The sequence below is a fragment of the Capra hircus genome, chromosome 15 (genome assembly GCF_001704415.2).
Source record: "Capra hircus breed San Clemente chromosome 15, ASM170441v1, whole genome shotgun sequence".
In the NCBI taxonomy this organism is placed as follows: Eukaryota; Metazoa; Chordata; class Mammalia; order Artiodactyla; family Bovidae; genus Capra; species Capra hircus.
This window is the reverse complement of record NC_030822.1, coordinates 37347422-37366429: the sequence shown is the minus strand read 5'-3', so window position 1 is coordinate 37366429 and position 19008 is coordinate 37347422. Positions and strand designations below refer to the sequence as shown.

The following is a 19008-nucleotide window of genomic DNA, read 5'->3' as shown; positions in this document are numbered from 1 at the left end:
AAGTGGTTCACTTTTTGCAAAAACTGGCGTAGTAGCAGTATTGTTTGAACCTGGTGTCACTGGATTTCTTACGCACGTGTACATGTGGGTAGCGGGGCAGAGTGAAGGGACACAGGAGAGACAGAGAGGAAGACAGCTCGAGAGAATTCTCTGAAGTACAGTGGTGGCGTGACACAGGTCAGTCTCCCAGAGGGCCAGTGGGGGCTGTGGGAGATGGTGGCAGCTTAGCCTATTGAGCTCACCCTCAGTGAGGTCCCTACTCAGAGAAAGACAGTGCCGGGCACTGCACGGTGAGTAAGGTAGGTCCTCCCTTCAGGTGTTTCTTTTAAACACAAATCATACCATGCCTGTCCCCTGCTTTAAACCTCTCACTGCTTCCAGTAGTCCCTCCCTGGACACTGTGTGTCTCCAAGGTCAATTCCAGGAGGCTGGCCTTTCTTGATCAGGGCTCCAGCTGACCTCACCAGATCCTTCCTTCCTTGGGCCTCTTCTCTGGCTCAGTGGTCCTCAACTAGAGGGGAGCTACTGACATCTAGAGGGAGAGACCAAGGATGCTGCTAACCATCCTAGCAGCATGAGGATGGCCCCAGCACAGTGATGTACCAGCCCCAAAAGACAGCAATGCAGGGGCCAAGAAGCTCCGCTCTTGTCATACCAACTTCAGGTACTTCCTTGGGCGTGCTGGGATAGTTCAGGTCTATCCGCCTGGAGTGCCTTTCCCCTCTGGCATACTTGGCCCTGACTCATCTTTCAAAATTCAAGTATCACCTCTTCCTTGGAGGCTTTTCAGTCCCCCTCCCCAGCCCTCCGTTAAAAATGACAATTTGCTCTTTGAGGCTGTAGACACTTCTACTGGAGCCTCTGTAATGCTCAGCACACGCTCTTGTCTGAAACAGACCTGTACTCCCACCCTGGACCATCCACACCCTCAGGCAAAGACCTTGGCATTCACCCCTGTATCCCCAGTGCTCCTTGGCCCAGAATGGAAGGTATTTAACACGCACATGTGAGGGAATGAGACGATGGGGAAGGGCCTTACTCTTGTCTGCAGGGGCCTGTCTGTAGCCGGTGCTCAGGTGAGCTTGTGCTGTGCACGGGTGCAGACAGGTGCCACACCACCTCAAGGAGAGCCAGGAGGTGCTCAGGTCAGACAGCACCCTGGGGTGGGGACCTCCAACCCTCAGTGAAAGCCTCCTGAAAGAGGCTGGGCTGATCTGCACCTCAGCAGACAGGATTCAGCCTCGTGACAGGGAGGAGGAGAAAACTACATTCCGGTGAGGGAAAGGCAGCAGCCAAAGCTGGAGCACGGGCTTCAGAGGCGTCTTGGGTGCCGAGGCTTTTGAAGGCTAACTGTGGTGGTTGCGGCACTGAGTTCTTAGCAGGATGAAAACAGTGCTTTGGGGAGGCACCTCCAGGGATGGTACAGAGAACACCCAGAGGGGACCAAGTGGGAGACCCCGCCCCCGAGGAAGTTACAGAGATGAGGCCAGAGCTAGCGCCGCCACAGGGAGGAGTTAGGGCCGTTGCTCAGGGGGGAAGGCTGGTTGGGAGGGTGAGGTGTGGCCGCTGAGCAGGCGCCTCTCCCTGAGGTAGGACATACCTGAGATGTCTTGCAATGGGAAGGGCCTTCCACTCGAGGGAGCTGTTTGATCAGATAAATTGCCTCTGAGGCTGACAAGGGAAAGGCCGCAGAGATGTCTGCTCAGGTGCTGGGAGGCCCCGCAGCCCTGAGAACCTGAGTCACCACTGCAGAAAAGGGCAGCCTTGTCAAGGGAGCTCATTCCTCCTTCCCTGCTGTCACTCCAGCCAGGTTCCTGGGAACGGAAATACACTACAAGCTTTCATACGGAAGTAGCCCCGGAGGGGGCTTCCTATCCCTTCAGTCAGCTCAGAACATTCAGAACTTTTTTTTTCCAGCAAAGCTTTTGTGACTCACAGCCCTTCCCCTTTGGTGTAAGTGCCCCCGGCTGTTGCTAGGGATGGCGTGAGTCATTGAGTGTGTGTGGGCATCTCACTGCCCTCCCTGCAAAAGTGCTCTACAGTCCACTTATAAAAGTATAAAAAGTACAAAAGCTGTGGTGGAGAGCACAGCACAGCTGAAAACCTGTGGGCCACCTTGTGGACATCTGTTCCACAGCCTCGCATTGTCCTGTCAGCACCCACGTTAGAGATGCCCTGGGGCCCAGTCTGGGCTCTGTGGGTGGCCGTGGGCCAGCTTCCCATCGAAGCGGACTCGGGACCCACACACGTGCCTCTCTGGGCTGCCAGCCATGAAGAGAGTCATCTCCAGTCCTCAGATCTGGGAGTGGCCAGGCGGGAGTCGGTCAGCAGCTGGTCCTGGCTCAGCATCGTCTGAAAGGACACAGCCGAAGGCCCTGCTCAACAGCATTCAACAGGTCCAGGCTGCCCTGCGGCTGCTCCTTGGGGAGCAGCAGGGTCCTGGGTTGGCCCTGACACCAGCGCCCTGTAAGTCCACGGTGTCCCAGGGACACCAACACTGTCAACAGGAGATTGCTCCGACCTTTAAAGGTGCCAGCTCATGGCCACCAAAGGTCTGTCAGAAGTGAGAAGGACAAGGCTGGGGGGGTTCATTTCAGTGTGCGAGCCAAGAAAAAACAAGTTGACAAAAGTGATCCTCTTTGGACTCAGGGAGAGTCCCCCAGTCTTGTCTTGCCTTGGGTTCGGCCTTTATAAGCTGCTCAATAAACCAGCAAAGGCCTCAGCGAGGTGGACGCTGTGGCCAGTGGGCTCATGCTGGGGCAGTCCAGAACTGACAGGCCCTGGGAGGCACCGGGCCTCACCAATGTGATTCTGTTCTCTGGCCTTTTTCTGCCAGCTCTGGTCTGCCTGCCAGCCTGGCAAGGATATTATCAGCCCTGCTTGACAGACAGTGACTTGCCCAAGGTTGCAGACAGGGACAGTCAGTCTCCCTCCAGAGTGGCTCCTCCCCCTGGGTCTGAGCTGCTTCACATGGTACAGTTTGTCCCAACTGGACATGCCAGGATGGACTCGTGCCTGTGATGTCTGTAAAGTCAGAGGCGTGACAGGAAATGTGTGTCTCATGGGCGGAGAGGGCAGAGCCCTGTCCATCAGGCAGGGGTGAGGCCTGGGCTTTGGGCTGACAAGGCAGGTGACCCAGAACTGCTGAGTATCTTGGTCTCCTCACCAGCCAGGCCTGGACAGAGGGCCTGCGACCTAGAACACTTCAGCTGGTTTTGGCTCAAGAGCAGCAGCAGGCCAGTGGAGAAGGCCTCTGGGCCTCTATCTGCCTCAGGGCTGGCTCATCTCCAGCACCAGCCCTCAGTCCCGTCTGCTCTCCCCCAGCAGGGGCGCTGGCGCTACAGGCTCTGGATTAGGCAGCGGGGCTAAGCCAGCCCCACACCAAACTCCCGGGGCCTCCCCAGCACGGGTCCTACTATAGCGAGAGGGCCAGAGTCCTACCGTGAGGCGGTGAATGTCTTGGGAGAGGAGCCCTATCTGCGTCACGGTGCCTTCCGAAGGTGCCATCTGTAAAACGGGCAGTGGCCTGGTCAGTGCTCGTGGACTGAGCTCGGGATTCGCAGAGGTGGTTTGCAAGTCCTATCCTGCCTGGGCCTGCTCCCCGGGAGAGTGGGCAAGGAGTGGGCCAGGCCCTGAGGAGCGACACAGGGGAGAAGCACGCACTGCTCATCCCTGGGGAAAGGCAGAGCTTCCACTGTCCCACACCGTCACTTACACTGCCGCGGTCCCACTTCAGTGCCAGCTCTGAGGGGACACAGGAGCACGGAGAGTGGGATGAAGGCCTTTCTGATGCCAACCTCAGAAAGGACCAGCAGGACCTCAGACACTGATGCCCCAGTGTAGGCATAGCCAGGTATCCTCACTGCCAGGAACCTCCGGTCCCACCTGCTCAGGCAATGCCGGTCCACTCCTCCTCCCCAAAACCTTTGTGGACATTGTAAATTTGCCCTTTGAGGGCATTGCATATAACCCATCATTTTACAGGTGGGAAAACTGGGCCCCACCAAGAGATATAGGACTTCCTTGAGGCCGCACAGAGTTAGTGACATCGCAGTCCCATGCAGGGTTTGAAAGCAGGCACATGCGGAGAGTCTCCCACCAGCACATGATGAGAGAGGAACAAGGGGTAAAGCCTGCCCTGACTACAGCTCCAAACCGCTGTGCCCAGCTCTCAGCCCCGGGGAGCACCTCTCATCAGTAGTCCCGGCCCTGGGATCAAACAGCAGCTGTGCTAACAACTTGCAAGCCAGTGCCCACATTCCTTGCTAACTGGACTTCAAAGGAGGCGGGGAGGCCATGGCCTGAGGCTGCTGGTACTTTGCATCACCTCCATCTGGAACAAAACCAGAGTTCAAACTGGGCTTGTGAGGCCCTGCTGCGGCCACCAGTTATGAGGCTGCTGTCCGGATTCTGCAGACAAGGCCCAGGAGACCCAGTGGAGCCAAAAGCTGCACTGGGCCCAACTGGGATTTCATGAGCAGGAGCCCAGACTGGCGGGTGCATCCCTCCCCTGTCCTTGGCCAGACCAGGCCCAGCTAGAAGACCCACTTTCAGTCAGTCAGCCTCTAAATCAGGAAGCCAGGTCTCTTCCAGCTCCACCAAGGCAGAGCAACCCCTACACAGGCCCAGGGAGGGCAGTCACAGCGGAGCCTGCACAACACACGCAAGACGAGAGGCCTGCCAGCAAGGCAGGCTGGTTTCCCCTCGCCAGAATGGAGACCAGCTTCGGGGTCTGCACAGCAGCAGAATATGAGGTGCAAAGTGCCTCTGGGCTTCCCACTGGGCCGTGTACCCTGAAGTGAGGCCACAGGCTCCTCCAAAGGCTGGGAGGGGGTGCCTCCTTGCCTCATCCCCCTTGCTCAGGACACCCGCAAATCACAGCCCAGCTCAGCAGTGTGGGCTCTTGAGCAGCACTCCAGCTGTCAATGTGCCCACCTCACTCCCCTGGACACGCTTAGAGATAGGCTGTGCTGCTCGCTTTCTACATAAATACGGGTTTTATTACTGAAAGAAGAGACCACTGCTGAATGAAGTCACGATAGTTCCACTGTCCCCGCAGCAGAAGGCCCTGCTCTGTCCCTGCAGCCAAAACTCTGGCCACAGGCCCAAGGAACTTGGGACTGCCCTCCATGGGGGAGCAGCTGAGGGGCCTGAGAGCTGAGCCCTTCGGGGTTGTCTGTGGTCTTGGGACCTGTGTCCAAGCTCAGGTGTGGCCACCAGTGCTATACCTGGACATTCAGACTTACCGAAAATGTGCAAGCATCCTAAAGTGTCCTTCCTCCTGAGTCCCCAAGTCTGGCCCCTTAGCAAGGATGCAGCTCCTTTCTCCATGGAGAAAGGTACCTCCATACCTTTCTCCACACCACCCGCAGGGTTCGGAGAAAGATGCCCAGGGGTGCGCAATGGCTGGAATGTTCTCTGTGGGTCATGCGCACACGCGGGGGTGAGGTGAGTTATGTGGTGACACACGCGGAGTTACTGTGAGCTTGCAGGACGCACAGGCAGTGCGGGTGACAGAGGCATCAGCTGATCGGTCCCACCTGCTCCAACCCGTCCAGTTCAGGGGCATCGAGGGTGCTGAGGCCCTGGGCGCCACTGTAGGCCCTGTGACCATCACCGACACTGTTGCCAGGCTCCATTGGGCAAATGTAGTCCGTCGACTCATCAAACTTCTTTTTTCTTATGTTTCCAAAATGTGAAAATCCCAGCTTCCTTGGCTAAAACACAGCAGGTGCAAAACGATGAGAAAGAGATGACTGAGCTGGTATGGAGCTCACCTGACAATACATTTTAGAGCAGGCCTGTGAGGGAAGGAATAAGGCAAACTGCTTCTAGAAAAACTCTCTTCACAAAATTGCACTCCTGGAAGCAACTGGCCTGCTGGGGAGAGGCCAACAGATCAACTGTCCTGAGCAAGCAGAGCTGCTCCTCCAAGGCTCCATGCCCAAAACTCTTGCCCTGTGATGTTGACATTCCCTGGGAGGACTCGGGACTCCCTGAAGATGCTGCAGTCTGTTCAGAGGCCAATTTCACAGGACTTGCAACCACAAGGGGAGCACAGCACCTAGGGCAGCCACATGGATAGCCCTTCCTGCCTGCTCCAGCACCGGAGCTGTGCTGAGTTGGCAGGACAGCTCAGGCAGCGGGGATGTGTGAGATTCAGAGCCCCTCTGAGTTGTGCTGGGCTTAGATGACCTCAGGACCTCTGCTAGCTGTGTGCTGGCCGCCTCCAGGGCTGGCTGCCCACAGGGCCACTCACTGAGTTGGTAAGACGGCTCTAATTGGCACAGGGCACCCACACTTGGGAACTTGTCTGCTTTGCAAAACGAGTCAAGGTAGCATCAGGAAAGAGGACTGGGTGCTGCCTGCACATCATTTCTGTGTAAAGAAACCTGCACACCCTTGGACTCAAGAGTCCCTGGGAACTGGCCTAACAAAGAGTAACATAAAATCAAACCAAAGGTAGAAGCCAAAGCAGAAGTCACGAGAGCCTCCTCGTCCAGGCAGCCCACTTGGGTTTGGCACCAGGTCCGGGCTTATCTGCTGCCCAAGTTAAGGGCCAGAAAGTAGGTCCCTGTGGCCACCCCAGAAAGGGTCTGGCAACTCACCCGGACTTTGGCTGTAGTGGTCAGTGGTGTGTAAGCAGGTGAGGTCATTTTCTCTCGCTTCTCCTGCTCAGCCTCAGGGCCAATCAAGGCGTTGAATTTGGTGGTCAGGTGACGTCTGAGGAGCGTCTTTTGTGGCGGGATATTGAGAAGCATGGCCAGGGTGTCCCCTGTGAAGCGTGGCTCTAGGATCTAAGAAGAAACCAGACAAGTCAGCCAGTGATGACCACCAGTGGTTCCAGGTGATGACACTGAGAAACAGGCCCCCAGGTCGATGCCTCCAGGGCACTTGTCCTGTGTCCCCACCCTGCTTGCTTCCTGGCCCGGGCCGACTCTGTGATTGACCAGTGGAGAGCTGTGCCCTCTTAGCCAAGGCTGTCTCGCTTCTCATCCCTGTCATCACCCCTTCCTCATTTCTCTGCCAGCTTTGCCTCTTGATAATGCTGAGTGCTGAGACGGATCGTCCCCTGACAAGCAGGAGGTGACACCTAGGTGCCCTCTCCCTGCCCAGCCCCGTGTTCCTCTAGCAGCAGGTGGAGCTGCCTGGTTAATAGGCAGTTTTCATGCAGACCCCTTGTCCTGGATCCTGGACTCCTCTGGGAGTATAGCTGGGCAAGTGTTCCCAGAGCCCATCTTATTTCCATGAAGCCTATTAAATCTCAGCCACAACAGATCAAATTCTGTTTTGAGATTGCAATTTATGCAAGGAGTTCCAATGAAGTATCAACTTTCTTACTGGGATGCATGTCTAGCCCTTAGACATTAGTTCCTGAATACCCCAGGAACACTGAGGCAAGTGAACCAGCTCAAAGAGCCACTCACAATGAGCCCTCCGTGGACGCCACTCCCACGAAGGTTGGGCGCGTATTCTGCCAGGTCCACGGACCGCAACCACTCCATCACCCTGTGGTTGGACCACTGCACAACTTCTGAAGGAGAGAGGTTACTCTGTGAGAGGGGAGAAGGAGAGTGGAGAAGTTAGGCCTACAGGTCCTACCAGGCTCCTCTGTGGAGCCAGCCCCTGGGAGTCAGTCAGCCCTAGAAGCCTCACTCAGGCCTACCTTATGCCTACTGACACAGACCTCCATGCCAGCTGCCTGAGAGCCTGCCTCGTTCCCAAGAAGTTAAGCTCTCACTCAACCTGCAGGATCTTCCTACTCTGAGATATCTAATTGCAGAATCCTGTTACTCCCTGACTCTGATTACTTTGAGACTAACACATGAAGGCATGGAGTTACTCATTCAGTGATCCAGAAGCACTTTAAAAGAGGACTACCAATGATGAGCTGAGCGTTTTATAGAATAACGATCTCACTGGCGTGGCCAAATGTTTTCAGAGAATACACATTAAGATACTTACACCTAAGTGCCCTCAAGTGGCATCTGGGTCTTCAAAATACCCAGCACTGTGCCTGACATATAAAGGCATTCAAAACGTGCTTTGTTGAACAGGGAGAAAAGAGGGGATAGAGAGTACGGCTAGGAGTTTTCAATCCCCTGGGAAGCTGAGTAGTACTCTTAAAGCAGGGTTAGACTTAGTTCCCAGAACACAGGAGGCAGGGTGTTACCGACAACCTTGTAGAAGACCTCTGAGGTTCACGGAAGATTATCAGGGAATTCCCCAGGCTGTGGGTCACTGAGTTAACTCTACTATTTCTTCTCTAGCAAAACCTGCTCATGGATTCCCTGTGAATCTGGAGCTGGAGGTCAGTTAATGTTCTACCTACCCAGAGATTCTGAAATACCTGGTTTCCTCACAGGCTCTTTTCCACTCCTCTGCATACGTTGACACCATCTTTCCATTTTGTCTCACCCCTCTCTCTCCCCTTTGCTCCACTCCCTTGTCCCCTTTAATCGTAATAACGTCTTTAAAAGACTTGCTGCCACTGCCCTCCGGCCCATAGCATGTATCTCCCCCAGGGAGATGGACGTTGGAGGTATAGTGGCTGCGATGGACACAGAGTTCAGGCCACAGGCATGGTGGGGCATCATGAAGCCCTAGCAAAGGGAAGAATCCACAGCACCATGGTCCCAAATGCAGCCACTTAGTGAGTGGCGATCATGTCCTGGCTTTCTAACGCCCTATCTTGTGTGTCCTGGCTCAGGGCAACCTGGACAGGGCGCGCCCTGCCCTCACCTCGTCAGCCGGCCGCCGGTGCAGGCAGTGAGGGTTGAACTTGTTGACGTGCAGCACGTGAATGGCACATTTGATGCTGAGATGATGTAGCTGGCTGGTGACTTTTAGGAAGAGGAGATCATTCTGGAAGAACAACGTTTTGGTGCATGAACCAGAGCTTCTGAAGTGACAGACACCCCATGAGGATCCTTTCCAGACCATTCAATACAACATGGACACGGCAACAGTTCCCTCGGCACAATAGTTTGTACTTTGCTACTTGGGGCATCTTATGTGACAAATGACACTGTTTTAAGACCTTAAGGATATGCTAGAGGTGGTGGGATCAAGTGTAAAATAACCTCCATGGGGACGCCTGTGTTGAGCTGGGTGCTCACAGGGACGACTGAAACACTGGAGGGAGGGTCCTCACCACCGTCAGGTACTGCAGCATTCGCCCATCAACTCTGGATTCATGAAACTGGTCTTTGTACTGGGGTAAGCCAATGTCATCAAGCCAACCTATAGAAATGGGCAAGTGAGACTTGTGAAAATCGGAGACTGTGGATGCAAAAAAAACATAAAAAGAAAGCAGCAGCAAATTATCATTCAAGCTCCAGCTGTGTTTCCCCTAAAGTTTAGTAATCTGTCTGCCTATCCCAAGGAGACAGCTGCCTTTGAGGCACACATTCGCAGGGAGCTGCCAGAAACATACACCCATCTGCCTGTCCTTACGTGTTACCCAAATGTGGTCCAGCAGTGCAGACTTCTCCTCCTGCTTAGTGTTGATGGCTTTCACTGCTAAAACCAGCTTTTTCCTGTGAAGAGGGTGCTTAATTCCCAGCTCCTGCAAGTGAAAGATGGAGACAGCTGTGAAATTTCGGCAGGCAACCCAGCTCTCAGAGGCTCCTGTGTCTGGGTGGAGATCCTGCACTGGGTGGAGCATAACAGCAGACCTCTGCCCACCGCCCTGGGATCAACCTGCAGCAACAGAATCTTGGCCTCCTTTGCCCATCTTCCTACGTGTGGGCATGTTGTCGGGGTGGTGGGTGGGAAGGAATGGGGGGGAATTCATCTTCCCATGCATTGGTTTGGGGAGAAGTAGGAGCCTCCTCGCCCAGGGCTCAGCCCGTACCTTTTCCATGTCCTGAGGGGTAGCTGTCAGTAAAGTGTGGCCAGAAGTCACCCATTGCCTCGCAAAGATCACATACTGAGCCAGGCCGAAGTCCTCCAGCCACGTGCATACACGCTCCGTGCTCCATTGGGCAAAGGGGGCGTTGGCGTCACTGGAAGCAGGAAATGACCCTGTTAGCATGAGAGCCTGGGCTCCATCTGAACATAATAGTGCCTCACAAAAAGGGGCTAGGTTTAAACCAACAACTCCCATAATGCGATCGAGTTGAACCACAACATACTCATTCAAGATAGACTCTTGAGTGTCCTGGGATAACACCTGGTGGGAATCTCAGATCTGCAGCTGCTGAGAGCTTGGGGCAGTTACACAAGCCTCAGGAAGCTGTGCTCAAGAGCTTCACTGATGGCGCAGTGGTAAAGAATCTGCCTGCCAATGCAGGGGACACAGGAGATATGGGTTTGATGTTGGTAAGATCCCCTGGAATAGGAAATGACAACCCATTCCAGTATTCTTACCTGGAAAATCCCATGGACAGAGGAGCCTGGAGGGCTACAGTCCATGGTGTCGCAAAGAGTCAGACATGACTGAGGGACTTAACACACACATACACAGGGAGCTGTGCTCACATGAACACGCAGTCCACATACATACACACCTGAACCAAAGCCCAGAGTCACAGCCCCAGTAGGATTTAGATCCACACCTGAATCATGTTTTACAGTGTTTAATATCATTTTTACCAAAATGCTTAGAAAGCTAGAGAAAGTATCACTACTCAAACATTAAAAAAAAAAAACCTCCAATTATCAGTAGTTAAAATCCTATTTACTAATGAAATACTAGGAGCATTCAAATTAAAATCAATAAAAAAGACTTTTTTATCACACTAGTAACACTGGTCAGAGTTGCAGTAGTATAAGAAGAGAAAAAAATAAAAAGCAAAAATATAGCTATTAGAAAGGTAGAAATAAAGCCACTCTTTTCAGAATGACATGACTGTCTACCTAGAAAACCCAAGAGAACTCAGTGAGGTGGCCAGATATAAAATACACATACTCCTAATATTTACATGACATACATGATTTTCTATATACCAATGCACAGACACTACTATTTTTGTTAAAATAATTTTAAATCCCACTGATAGCAACCAAAATTATAAAATGTCTAAGCGCTGCCTTAACAAGAATTGAGTGGGTCCTTGTGTGTGGGGATGGGGGAGGTGGTAACTATGACACTCAGCTGAGCAGCATAAAAAGGATATGAATAAATGAAGAGCTAGATCATGTTCCTCGACAGGAGGCCTGGGTTTTACAAAGCCATCAATTCTTACAGACATCAATTTTTCATTTACAGTCTGAATACAATGGCACACGCAAATCCCAGTTGAGTTGTGGGGGGTGGGGGGAGGTTGACAAAGCAATTTTATATCCTTTTTTTTTTTTTAAATAAAGGCGGATTCACGGAATATAGAAGACTGGCTATTCCAAAAGATTGCTTCTAAGGACGTACTTCTAAAATGCTGGTTAAAATAAGAAAATTTTTAATGCCTGAATGAGGCGTTAAAAAATTCCTTGAAAGTGAGAGGATTTCCTAAAGAGCCAGGATGACCAGGAAGCACCATGTTAGAGCAGGTGCAGGAGATGGTGTGTGCCTTAGAGCAGGTGCTGGTCACCCAGCCTAGAGCCTAGGTTTCTAATGAATCATGAATACGTGCAGATCTAGGTTTTTTGAGACCTGGAACTTATAAAATCTGGGGCGGGGGACCTCTTTAAGAATTGAATGCAGATGGAATATGTGAATGCACGATTTGAATACAAAATTAGGAACAAAATGTGTATTTAGAATAAAAAAAAAATCACAAAAGTTACAAATCTAGCTAAAATGGAAAAATATCATGGAATCCAGAAAAATAATGTTTTCATTAATTCCAAATACACTTCTATAGGGCTTTACCTTCATATTTGGTAGTCTCTGCTTGCTTCATATGTCAACAACTCAATAACATAGCTGTCCCTCTATATCTGCTAGGGGATTGGTTCCAGGACCCCAAAGACACCAAAATCCAGGGATGCTCAAGCCCTCTAGATAAAATGGCATAGTTCACTCAGCCCTCTGTATTTGTGAGTTCTGCATCCATGGATTCAACCACTAAAAATCTGATATGTGGTTATTTGAATCTGTGGGTGGGGCAGGGCTGTATTTTCTGTGAGAAGCTTAATTCCGCCTTCCTTCTAGCACAATAGACCAATATTTGTTATTTTGATAGTATTTTTAAAAAACCTTTCAGCTTCACAATTTAAAAATGGTATTGTTAAATACAATTTTAGAATCATTAAATTTAGGAAAACTATAAAGTGTCCTTTAGATATGAGCTGTAAAATTCCACAGCATTCAAGCTTTCTGGTGTTTATTAAATATTTTTTGAGTTGACATTTATTTAATGTCCCTGTGGCTGTTGCATATTAGGCAACATCATCTTGGTCAAAGTTAGTGTATCATGTAAAATCAAGAAATTTTCATCTTTTGCCATTGTGTTCATATATATGATTCACTTTATTGAACAACAATCAAGGGACCTACTCACTATTTTGAGTATATCATGCAAAATGTGGGGCTGGATAAAGCACAAGCTGGAATCAAGATTGCTGGGAGAAATATCAACAACTTCAGATAGGCAGATGATACCACACTAATGGAAGAAAGCGAAGAGGAGCTAAAGAGCCTCTTGATGAAAGTGAAAGAGGAAAGTGAAAACGCTGGCTTCAAACTCAACACCAAAAAACCGCAAATCACGGCATCTGGTCCCATCACTTCATGGCAAACAGATGGGGAAACAATGGAAACAGCGACAGACTTTATTTTCTTGGTCTCCAAAATCACTGCCGACAATGACTGCAGCCATGAAATTAAAAGACACTTGCTCCTTGGAAGAAAAGCTGACAAATCTAGACAGCGTATTAAAAAGCAGAGACATCCCTTTGCCAACAAAGGTCCGTCTAGTCAAAGCTATGGTTTTTCCAGTGATCACGTACGGATGTGAGAGTTAGACCATAAAGAAGGCTGAGCGCCAAAGAACTGATTCTTTCAAACTGTGGTGCTGGAGAAGACTCTTGGGAGTTCCTTAGACAGCAGTCAATCCTAAAGGAAATCAACCCTGAATATTCATTGGAAGGACTTATGCTGAAGCTCCAATACTTGGGCCACCTGAGGCAAAGAGCTGACTCACTGGAAAAGACCCTGATGCTGAGAAAGATTGAAAGCAAGAGAAGGGGGTGACGGAGGATGAAATGGTTGGATGGCGTCACTGACTCAATGGACATGAGTTTGAGCAAACTCAGGGAGACAGTGAAGGACAGGGAAGCCTGGCGTACTGCAGTTCATGGGGTCGCAGAGTCAGACATGACTTAGCAACTGAACAACAACCACAAAATTCACTATTTTGTTTGGAATTTATCTGTTGCTCGTGGTGAATTATTGCATTTGGTTTGATCTGGGATTTTTTGTGTATATATTTTTCTTAATATCAGAATAGTTTCTTTTAATGTCAGTGCTCACTTTATCACTTCTATTACCTTTTAATTTCAGTTTCTAAGTTTCTGGGAATTGGGAAGAAATAAATGTTCTACATATCAGAGAGACATTTTAGTTCTGAGGTGAAATAAGTGTTTTTGAGACTGTAATTTGAATGCCTCTGTCCTGTAGACCTTTTCAAAACATCCTAGAGCTTTGACATGCTCCTCTACCCTTAATCATATTCCCATTTCTTGCTTTGTGAATGGTCTCTGCTCTCCTAAGCTTGTGGTATTCCCACAGTAGCAAACCCAGCCTTCCCACCTCCTGGAATTCTGTCAGTGCCAGGGTCTCCCATACTCTTGTCCGGGGCTGAACATGGTGTTAAGTGATTTAGAGATGACAGAGAAAGTACCTTTCATATACAGCCAAACCACTTGTTTTACTAACATGCTCCAAAACATCTTTCCAAATTGCAGTTAAAATGATCTAAGTGTGATTTATCAAACAGACCATTCCCATGGCAGACGGAGAACACAGGGTGCCCTTATCATTGCATGTATTTCATTAGTCCGTTTCTGAAAAGAGAGGACTTCTGTTTTGAAAAAGACCAAGAGAACCAAATCTCCTGTTTAGGATTATGCAAATCTGATGACTGGAAAGACTTTCCACAGACTAGCTTCTGGTTTTGTGTATTTCAAATGCTCTTTCTTTTCCCACTACCCCATAATTCTGAAACCAAATGCCAGAGGACAAGTTCGTTTTGGAACAAGATCTCTGACTTTGAATCTCTGCGTCAGAGTGCTGGGCACACTGGCACATTGGAAGCCATTTTCATAGTAGGACAGCTAATTAATGAAACCTTAGTAAACTAAACACGAAGTGACTCCAAACCACATAAACGTAATTCCACCAAACCCAATGCCCGTGGCTATTCCAGTGTCATCTGACATTAGTCTAAGCATAGACCAAGGGAAAGTTGGAGTAAAGAGTCAGCAGTCTCAAAACTGTTTGTATTTGAAATGTCTTACTTATGAAAAAATTTCCAAACACAGGGCTTTGTCAGTACATTGGGTGAACCCTCTCTGGACTGTGGAAGGGGCCCAGACAAGTAAATGACCTTGGGACAAAGGCAGTGAAATGGGGCAGGGAAGGGAGGCAGGGAAGCACTCTGATCAGAGACGACTCATAAGCTAGAGTCACTAAGGCAATACACTCTGTAGACGAACTCAGAAAACCCCTCCAGAGATGGGGGCCAGATATGTGGCTTTAAAGTCTGGCTGACTTAAACATTTACATTCTACTTTTTCTTGGGGAAAAAAAACTCTGTCACTGCACACCAAAATAAATCTCTAAATAGATGGCTTTTGAAGTTTTTAAAAATTACTTTTAAAAAATTCATTGTTTAAAACCAGTTTTTAAAAAAATCATTGAAAAATTTTAAAACAAAATAATGAAAGATATCACAAAGGAAAAGTTGGTAACATATTGTACACAAACCTAAAAATTTCATATATCAAAGTAAAGTCTGCAACAAACCTGAAACATGACCTATCACAATTTTTAGATGTGGCTTAATATCTTAATATACTGTATAGAGAACAAATAGAAATTAAATAACTAATTAAAAGATATTCATAACTAAATAAAATGGGCAAAAATGCTCACAATTCACAAAAGAAATAAACATGTAAGCAAAATTAACAGTAAGAATGTAATTTGGGGAGGCCTATAAAACTAGAAGTTTAAACAAAGAAAAGCTGCAAATAGTTAATGCTGAGAAGGTTATAGGTGCAATAAGCACTCACCGTACAGAAGTGCTGTGTGTGTGTGTGTGTGTCTGTGTGTGTGTGTGTGTCTGTGTGTGTGTGTGTGTGTGTGTGTGTGTGAGTCACTCAGTCATGTCTGACTCGGCGATCCCACGGACTGTGGCCAGTCAGGCTCCTCTGTCCATTGGAACGTAAATCAGCAAAACAGGAAAAATTTTAAACATGGATTCTTCTATAACCTGAGAGTTCCTATAAAATGTCATTATCAAATATTATATTAGCAAACAACTGTTCCACTGGAAAAAAAGGAAAAGATTAGGGCTGGAGACTTTCAATAACAATGAACTTTTCCTATAGGAATACTGGTGACAATATTTTTTAAAGACTACACCTAAATATCTATAAACTATAAATACCAGAGAGTATTAGCATATAATTATATCACATTTCTGCTAAAGAGTAATAAAGGCCTTTCTTTCCCACCAGCAAGCTCATTTTTGTTACCACAAGCACAGCTGTGATAAACATACAGTCTTATCAGGCCTTCATTCCCATTCTCCTTGTCATCCATTGTTATTGTTAACAAAGCACAAAGACATCCAAACAAAGCAACTCTGTGGTTGGAACTGCAGTTCTGCCTTTGGCAGAGAAAGTTCCCCACACTGGCCACCCCACACCCAAGTGACTTGGCAGACAGTGAATGGGGCCCCTTAACCATGCAGTCCTGCTCTAAGGAAAAACGCCTAAGGGTCTTAGAGAAGTTCTTACACCCAACCAATGATCCCCTCTTCAAGAATAAATCCAAAGGAAAGCCAGAAGTGGAACAAAATTTCATCATTCAAGCTTATGGTGGCTTTATTTTTTCATCCCAGAACCATTAATGTCTAAAGTCAGAAGACTGCCAAGTAGATTAGAATACTCATGGAATATATGGAAAAGCTTCCTGCAGCTTATTTTCTAATGGCTCTGAACTGGTCTCTGCCTTCTCAGACCATATCCTTAGATTCTCTAGCCTCTAAAAACTAACATTTGCTGAGCATTTACATGTCTGACTAGAATGTAAACGTGGATCCATGAGCCTCGCAGAGCAGGACCAGGAGGACGATGCATCCTCGGGTTTTCTCTGCAAGACACTTGGAGGATGGGTCTGGGGACACTCACCGAAGGTCCTGAGAGTATTCATGGGAGAGCCTGGCAAGGCCTGGGAACCGGAGGGGGCTGGGTGGGGAAGCAGGGTATGTCCACACATGCTCCCTTCCGCAGGGGTGCAGGTCTGTGAACAGCATGCCACACCAGGGAAACATCACTCCCCCTTCACTAAGGTCTGGACTTGGAATTAGTCTGCAAGTTGTGCACATCTTAGTCTTAACGTGCACCTGCCCCTGGTGTCTGGCAGTCTCAGGAGGGTGAAAATTAAGAGGGCTAAACCTTACATTTTGGAATTCCCTGATGGTACAGAGGATGAGAATCCACCTGCCAATGCTGGGAACACAGGTTTGATCCCTAGTCTGGGAAGATCCCACAGGCCGTGGAGCAACTGTGTTCATGCACCACAACTACTGAAGCCTGTGTACCCTAAAGCCCACATGCCGCAACTCCTGAGTCCCTGTGCTGCAGCTACGGAAGCCGGTGCACCTAGAGCCTGTGCTCAGCAGGAGAGGCCACCGCGAGAAGCTTGAGCGCTGCGACGAAGAGCAGGCCCGCCCTCACCGCAGCGAGAGAGCCCATGCACAGCAGTGAAGGCCCAGCACAGCCGAAACAAAACATCCTTACTTCCTACTGTTTGGCTAAATTTAGAATGTCACAGTCCAACCTCGAGAAAGGCCCCCTGGAGCCTGTTCATGTCTGAGAAACTCGGACTTCAGTAGGAGATATTCCGCTCAAGATGATAGACTGCGGAGATCATCTGATGGGAGCAGAGGTTATGGAAAAGGGTTTCCCTAAGACAGGACTAAAGGCTCACCTGGGCAGGTCGGAAGGGAGAGGCTCTTCTCCGAGTAGGGAGATGTGGGGAAAGCAGGGGGATGAAGCTGGTGGCGAGAGGGTGTCCACCAGGGCGATCTCTGGAAAAGTTTCTTTTAATGCTTTTTTTATTAGGGTGTGAGGGGAACAGTCATATAAGAATCTCCCATTCTGATCCCTTTATAAGCCCTTCCAGGCTGCCGCTGCAGGAGGGTTTGGTCCCGTGTGTCATGAGGGATCAGGGCAGATCTGCCTGCTGCCCCCGCACCCTTTTGCAGGTCTGTGTGAAAGGAGGGGCTTCCCCAGAAGCAGGCCATGCTCTCTTTCCACCAGTCTCCTGGGGGAAGGGGACCCTTGAATGTGGCCAGCTGACGCCAGGGTTAAATGTGTAGGAGCTCACGTGAGCCTCATAAGAACTTTCACAAGCACCTGTTTTTGACCCCACACTTCATAGATAAGGAAACTGAGGTTTACTTGTGGGGCTGGAGCGCCACCTCCTACCCCACATCCTGGCTGTAGGCAGCCCCTGCCTCTGCCTCAGTGCACCTAGATATAAGCATGAGCAATGTCCACATGTGTCAAAGGGATAGGCCGAGAAGCTGAGGGCTAGGGGCTCCTGCCTTCCATCTCTGGAGGCTCTGGGGCATCCAGCCCCCATCCCCACTCATCCTGGGCAGGATTTTACGATTCTTTGCAGATGGATTGGAGGGAGGCTTACCTTTTCTGAGCCTTGGGGTCTCTGGTCCTGGACAGTCTTGGCCCTGCAGTTGCCCGGAGCCCACCTCGTCGAAACTCGGCCACCCCTGGGGCATCAGTGTTGAAGTTTCCTGACTGAGTCCTTCGGATCCTGTGTAGACAGGAATCCATGGAGACCGTCAGAGGGCAGGCTGGAAGCCCGAGGTCAGTGTACTCCCCCTACATAGGGCCTCACAAGCCACACCCAGGGCTCGGGATGGCCCTGCTTCCCAGTGCCTCCCCTGAGGGCCAGCATCAAGGCCCAGCCTCAACTCTAACCGTGCCTCTGGGATGAGGCCCCTCTCCCTGGGGGGTCAAAGTGCTGCCTGGGAGGAGGCCCCAGTTTCTGCCTTATTTTGCAGACTGGGTCAGCAAGGCCAGCAAAGACTCAGCACTCTATCTTCAAAGATCGCTTGAGACACAGACTGAGCCCTGAGGAGGAAGAAACTGGTCTCACCCATGCGTCTCTCCAAAGCACGTGAGGCATAGCCGCAGAGGATGCTCTCAGGGTCTGTGGGATGGACTGATGCCTAAAATGAATGACATGTATGGCAACTGGCTCTACTTAAGGAGTGCCTTTCATAGTTCTCCTTCTCTGGGCCAAAGTCTTCTCTCTACATGTAACCACTCTGTGCTTCCTGCTATTCCAACATCTAATTAAACAGGGGGGTTATGGAGACACTTTGCTCAGCCAAGAATATTAATTCTGAACAATGTAATTAATGATCATCACCACCAACTTACTTTCCCCAGAACTTCTTGATGCCTTTGGGGCTCCGTTTACCATCTGGTGTCAGGGGAGACTGGGGGCTGGACTCGGTGCCCGATGACATGGATGAGTCATTGGCCACGGCAGTGTCGTCCCAGCCACTTTCTGTGTCTCCTGAGATTGAAAAAATGAAATGACATGTGAATGACAAGAAGGAACCTGACCTCTGCAAACCTTCTCCCCAAGCCTGGGCCATTCCCTCAGTAGGAGTCGAGAATAGTCTGCCCAGCCCTGTTTTCAGGGCAGAACTTTACAGCAAGATCTCGGAGACCAGTAGGGGCTCAGGCGTACCCCAGGTTTTCTCTCTGGGGAGTTAGTGAGCTTAAGGCTTCAAATCTGGGTGAGCAAATGTCTTCATATGGGGGCCCACTACTTTCAGGATAACTCCAGCAAGGAGCTTCCTC

General features: G+C 49.7%; 1 protein-coding gene across 2 annotated transcripts in view; it reads right to left on the bottom strand.

Moving 5' to 3' along the window:
- PPFIBP2 (PPFIA binding protein 2) overlaps positions 1710–19008 on the bottom strand; it is a 153790-nt gene continuing 136491 nt past the window's right edge. Inside the window, exons 16-26 of one of the 2 annotated variants that reach the window (XM_005689726.3) lie at positions 18580–18718; positions 17819–17947; positions 9857–10007; positions 9457–9568; positions 9155–9243; positions 8743–8865; positions 7428–7553; positions 6609–6797; positions 5541–5717; positions 3442–3507; positions 1710–2352 (exon numbers count right to left, since the gene is read on the bottom strand). In XM_005689726.3, the coding sequence (XP_005689783.2) occupies positions 2281–2352; positions 3442–3507; positions 5541–5717; positions 6609–6797; positions 7428–7553; positions 8743–8865; positions 9155–9243; positions 9457–9568; positions 9857–10007; positions 17819–17947; positions 18580–18718 (1373 nt within the window). In that variant the 3' untranslated portion in view covers positions 1710–2280. Of the gene's footprint in view, positions 2353–3441; positions 3508–4966; positions 5718–6608; positions 6798–7427; positions 7554–8742; positions 8866–9154; positions 9244–9456; positions 9569–9856; positions 10008–17818; positions 17948–18579; positions 18719–19008 lie in introns of those variants that run through there. The other variant, XM_005689727.3, reaches the window with a different exon arrangement.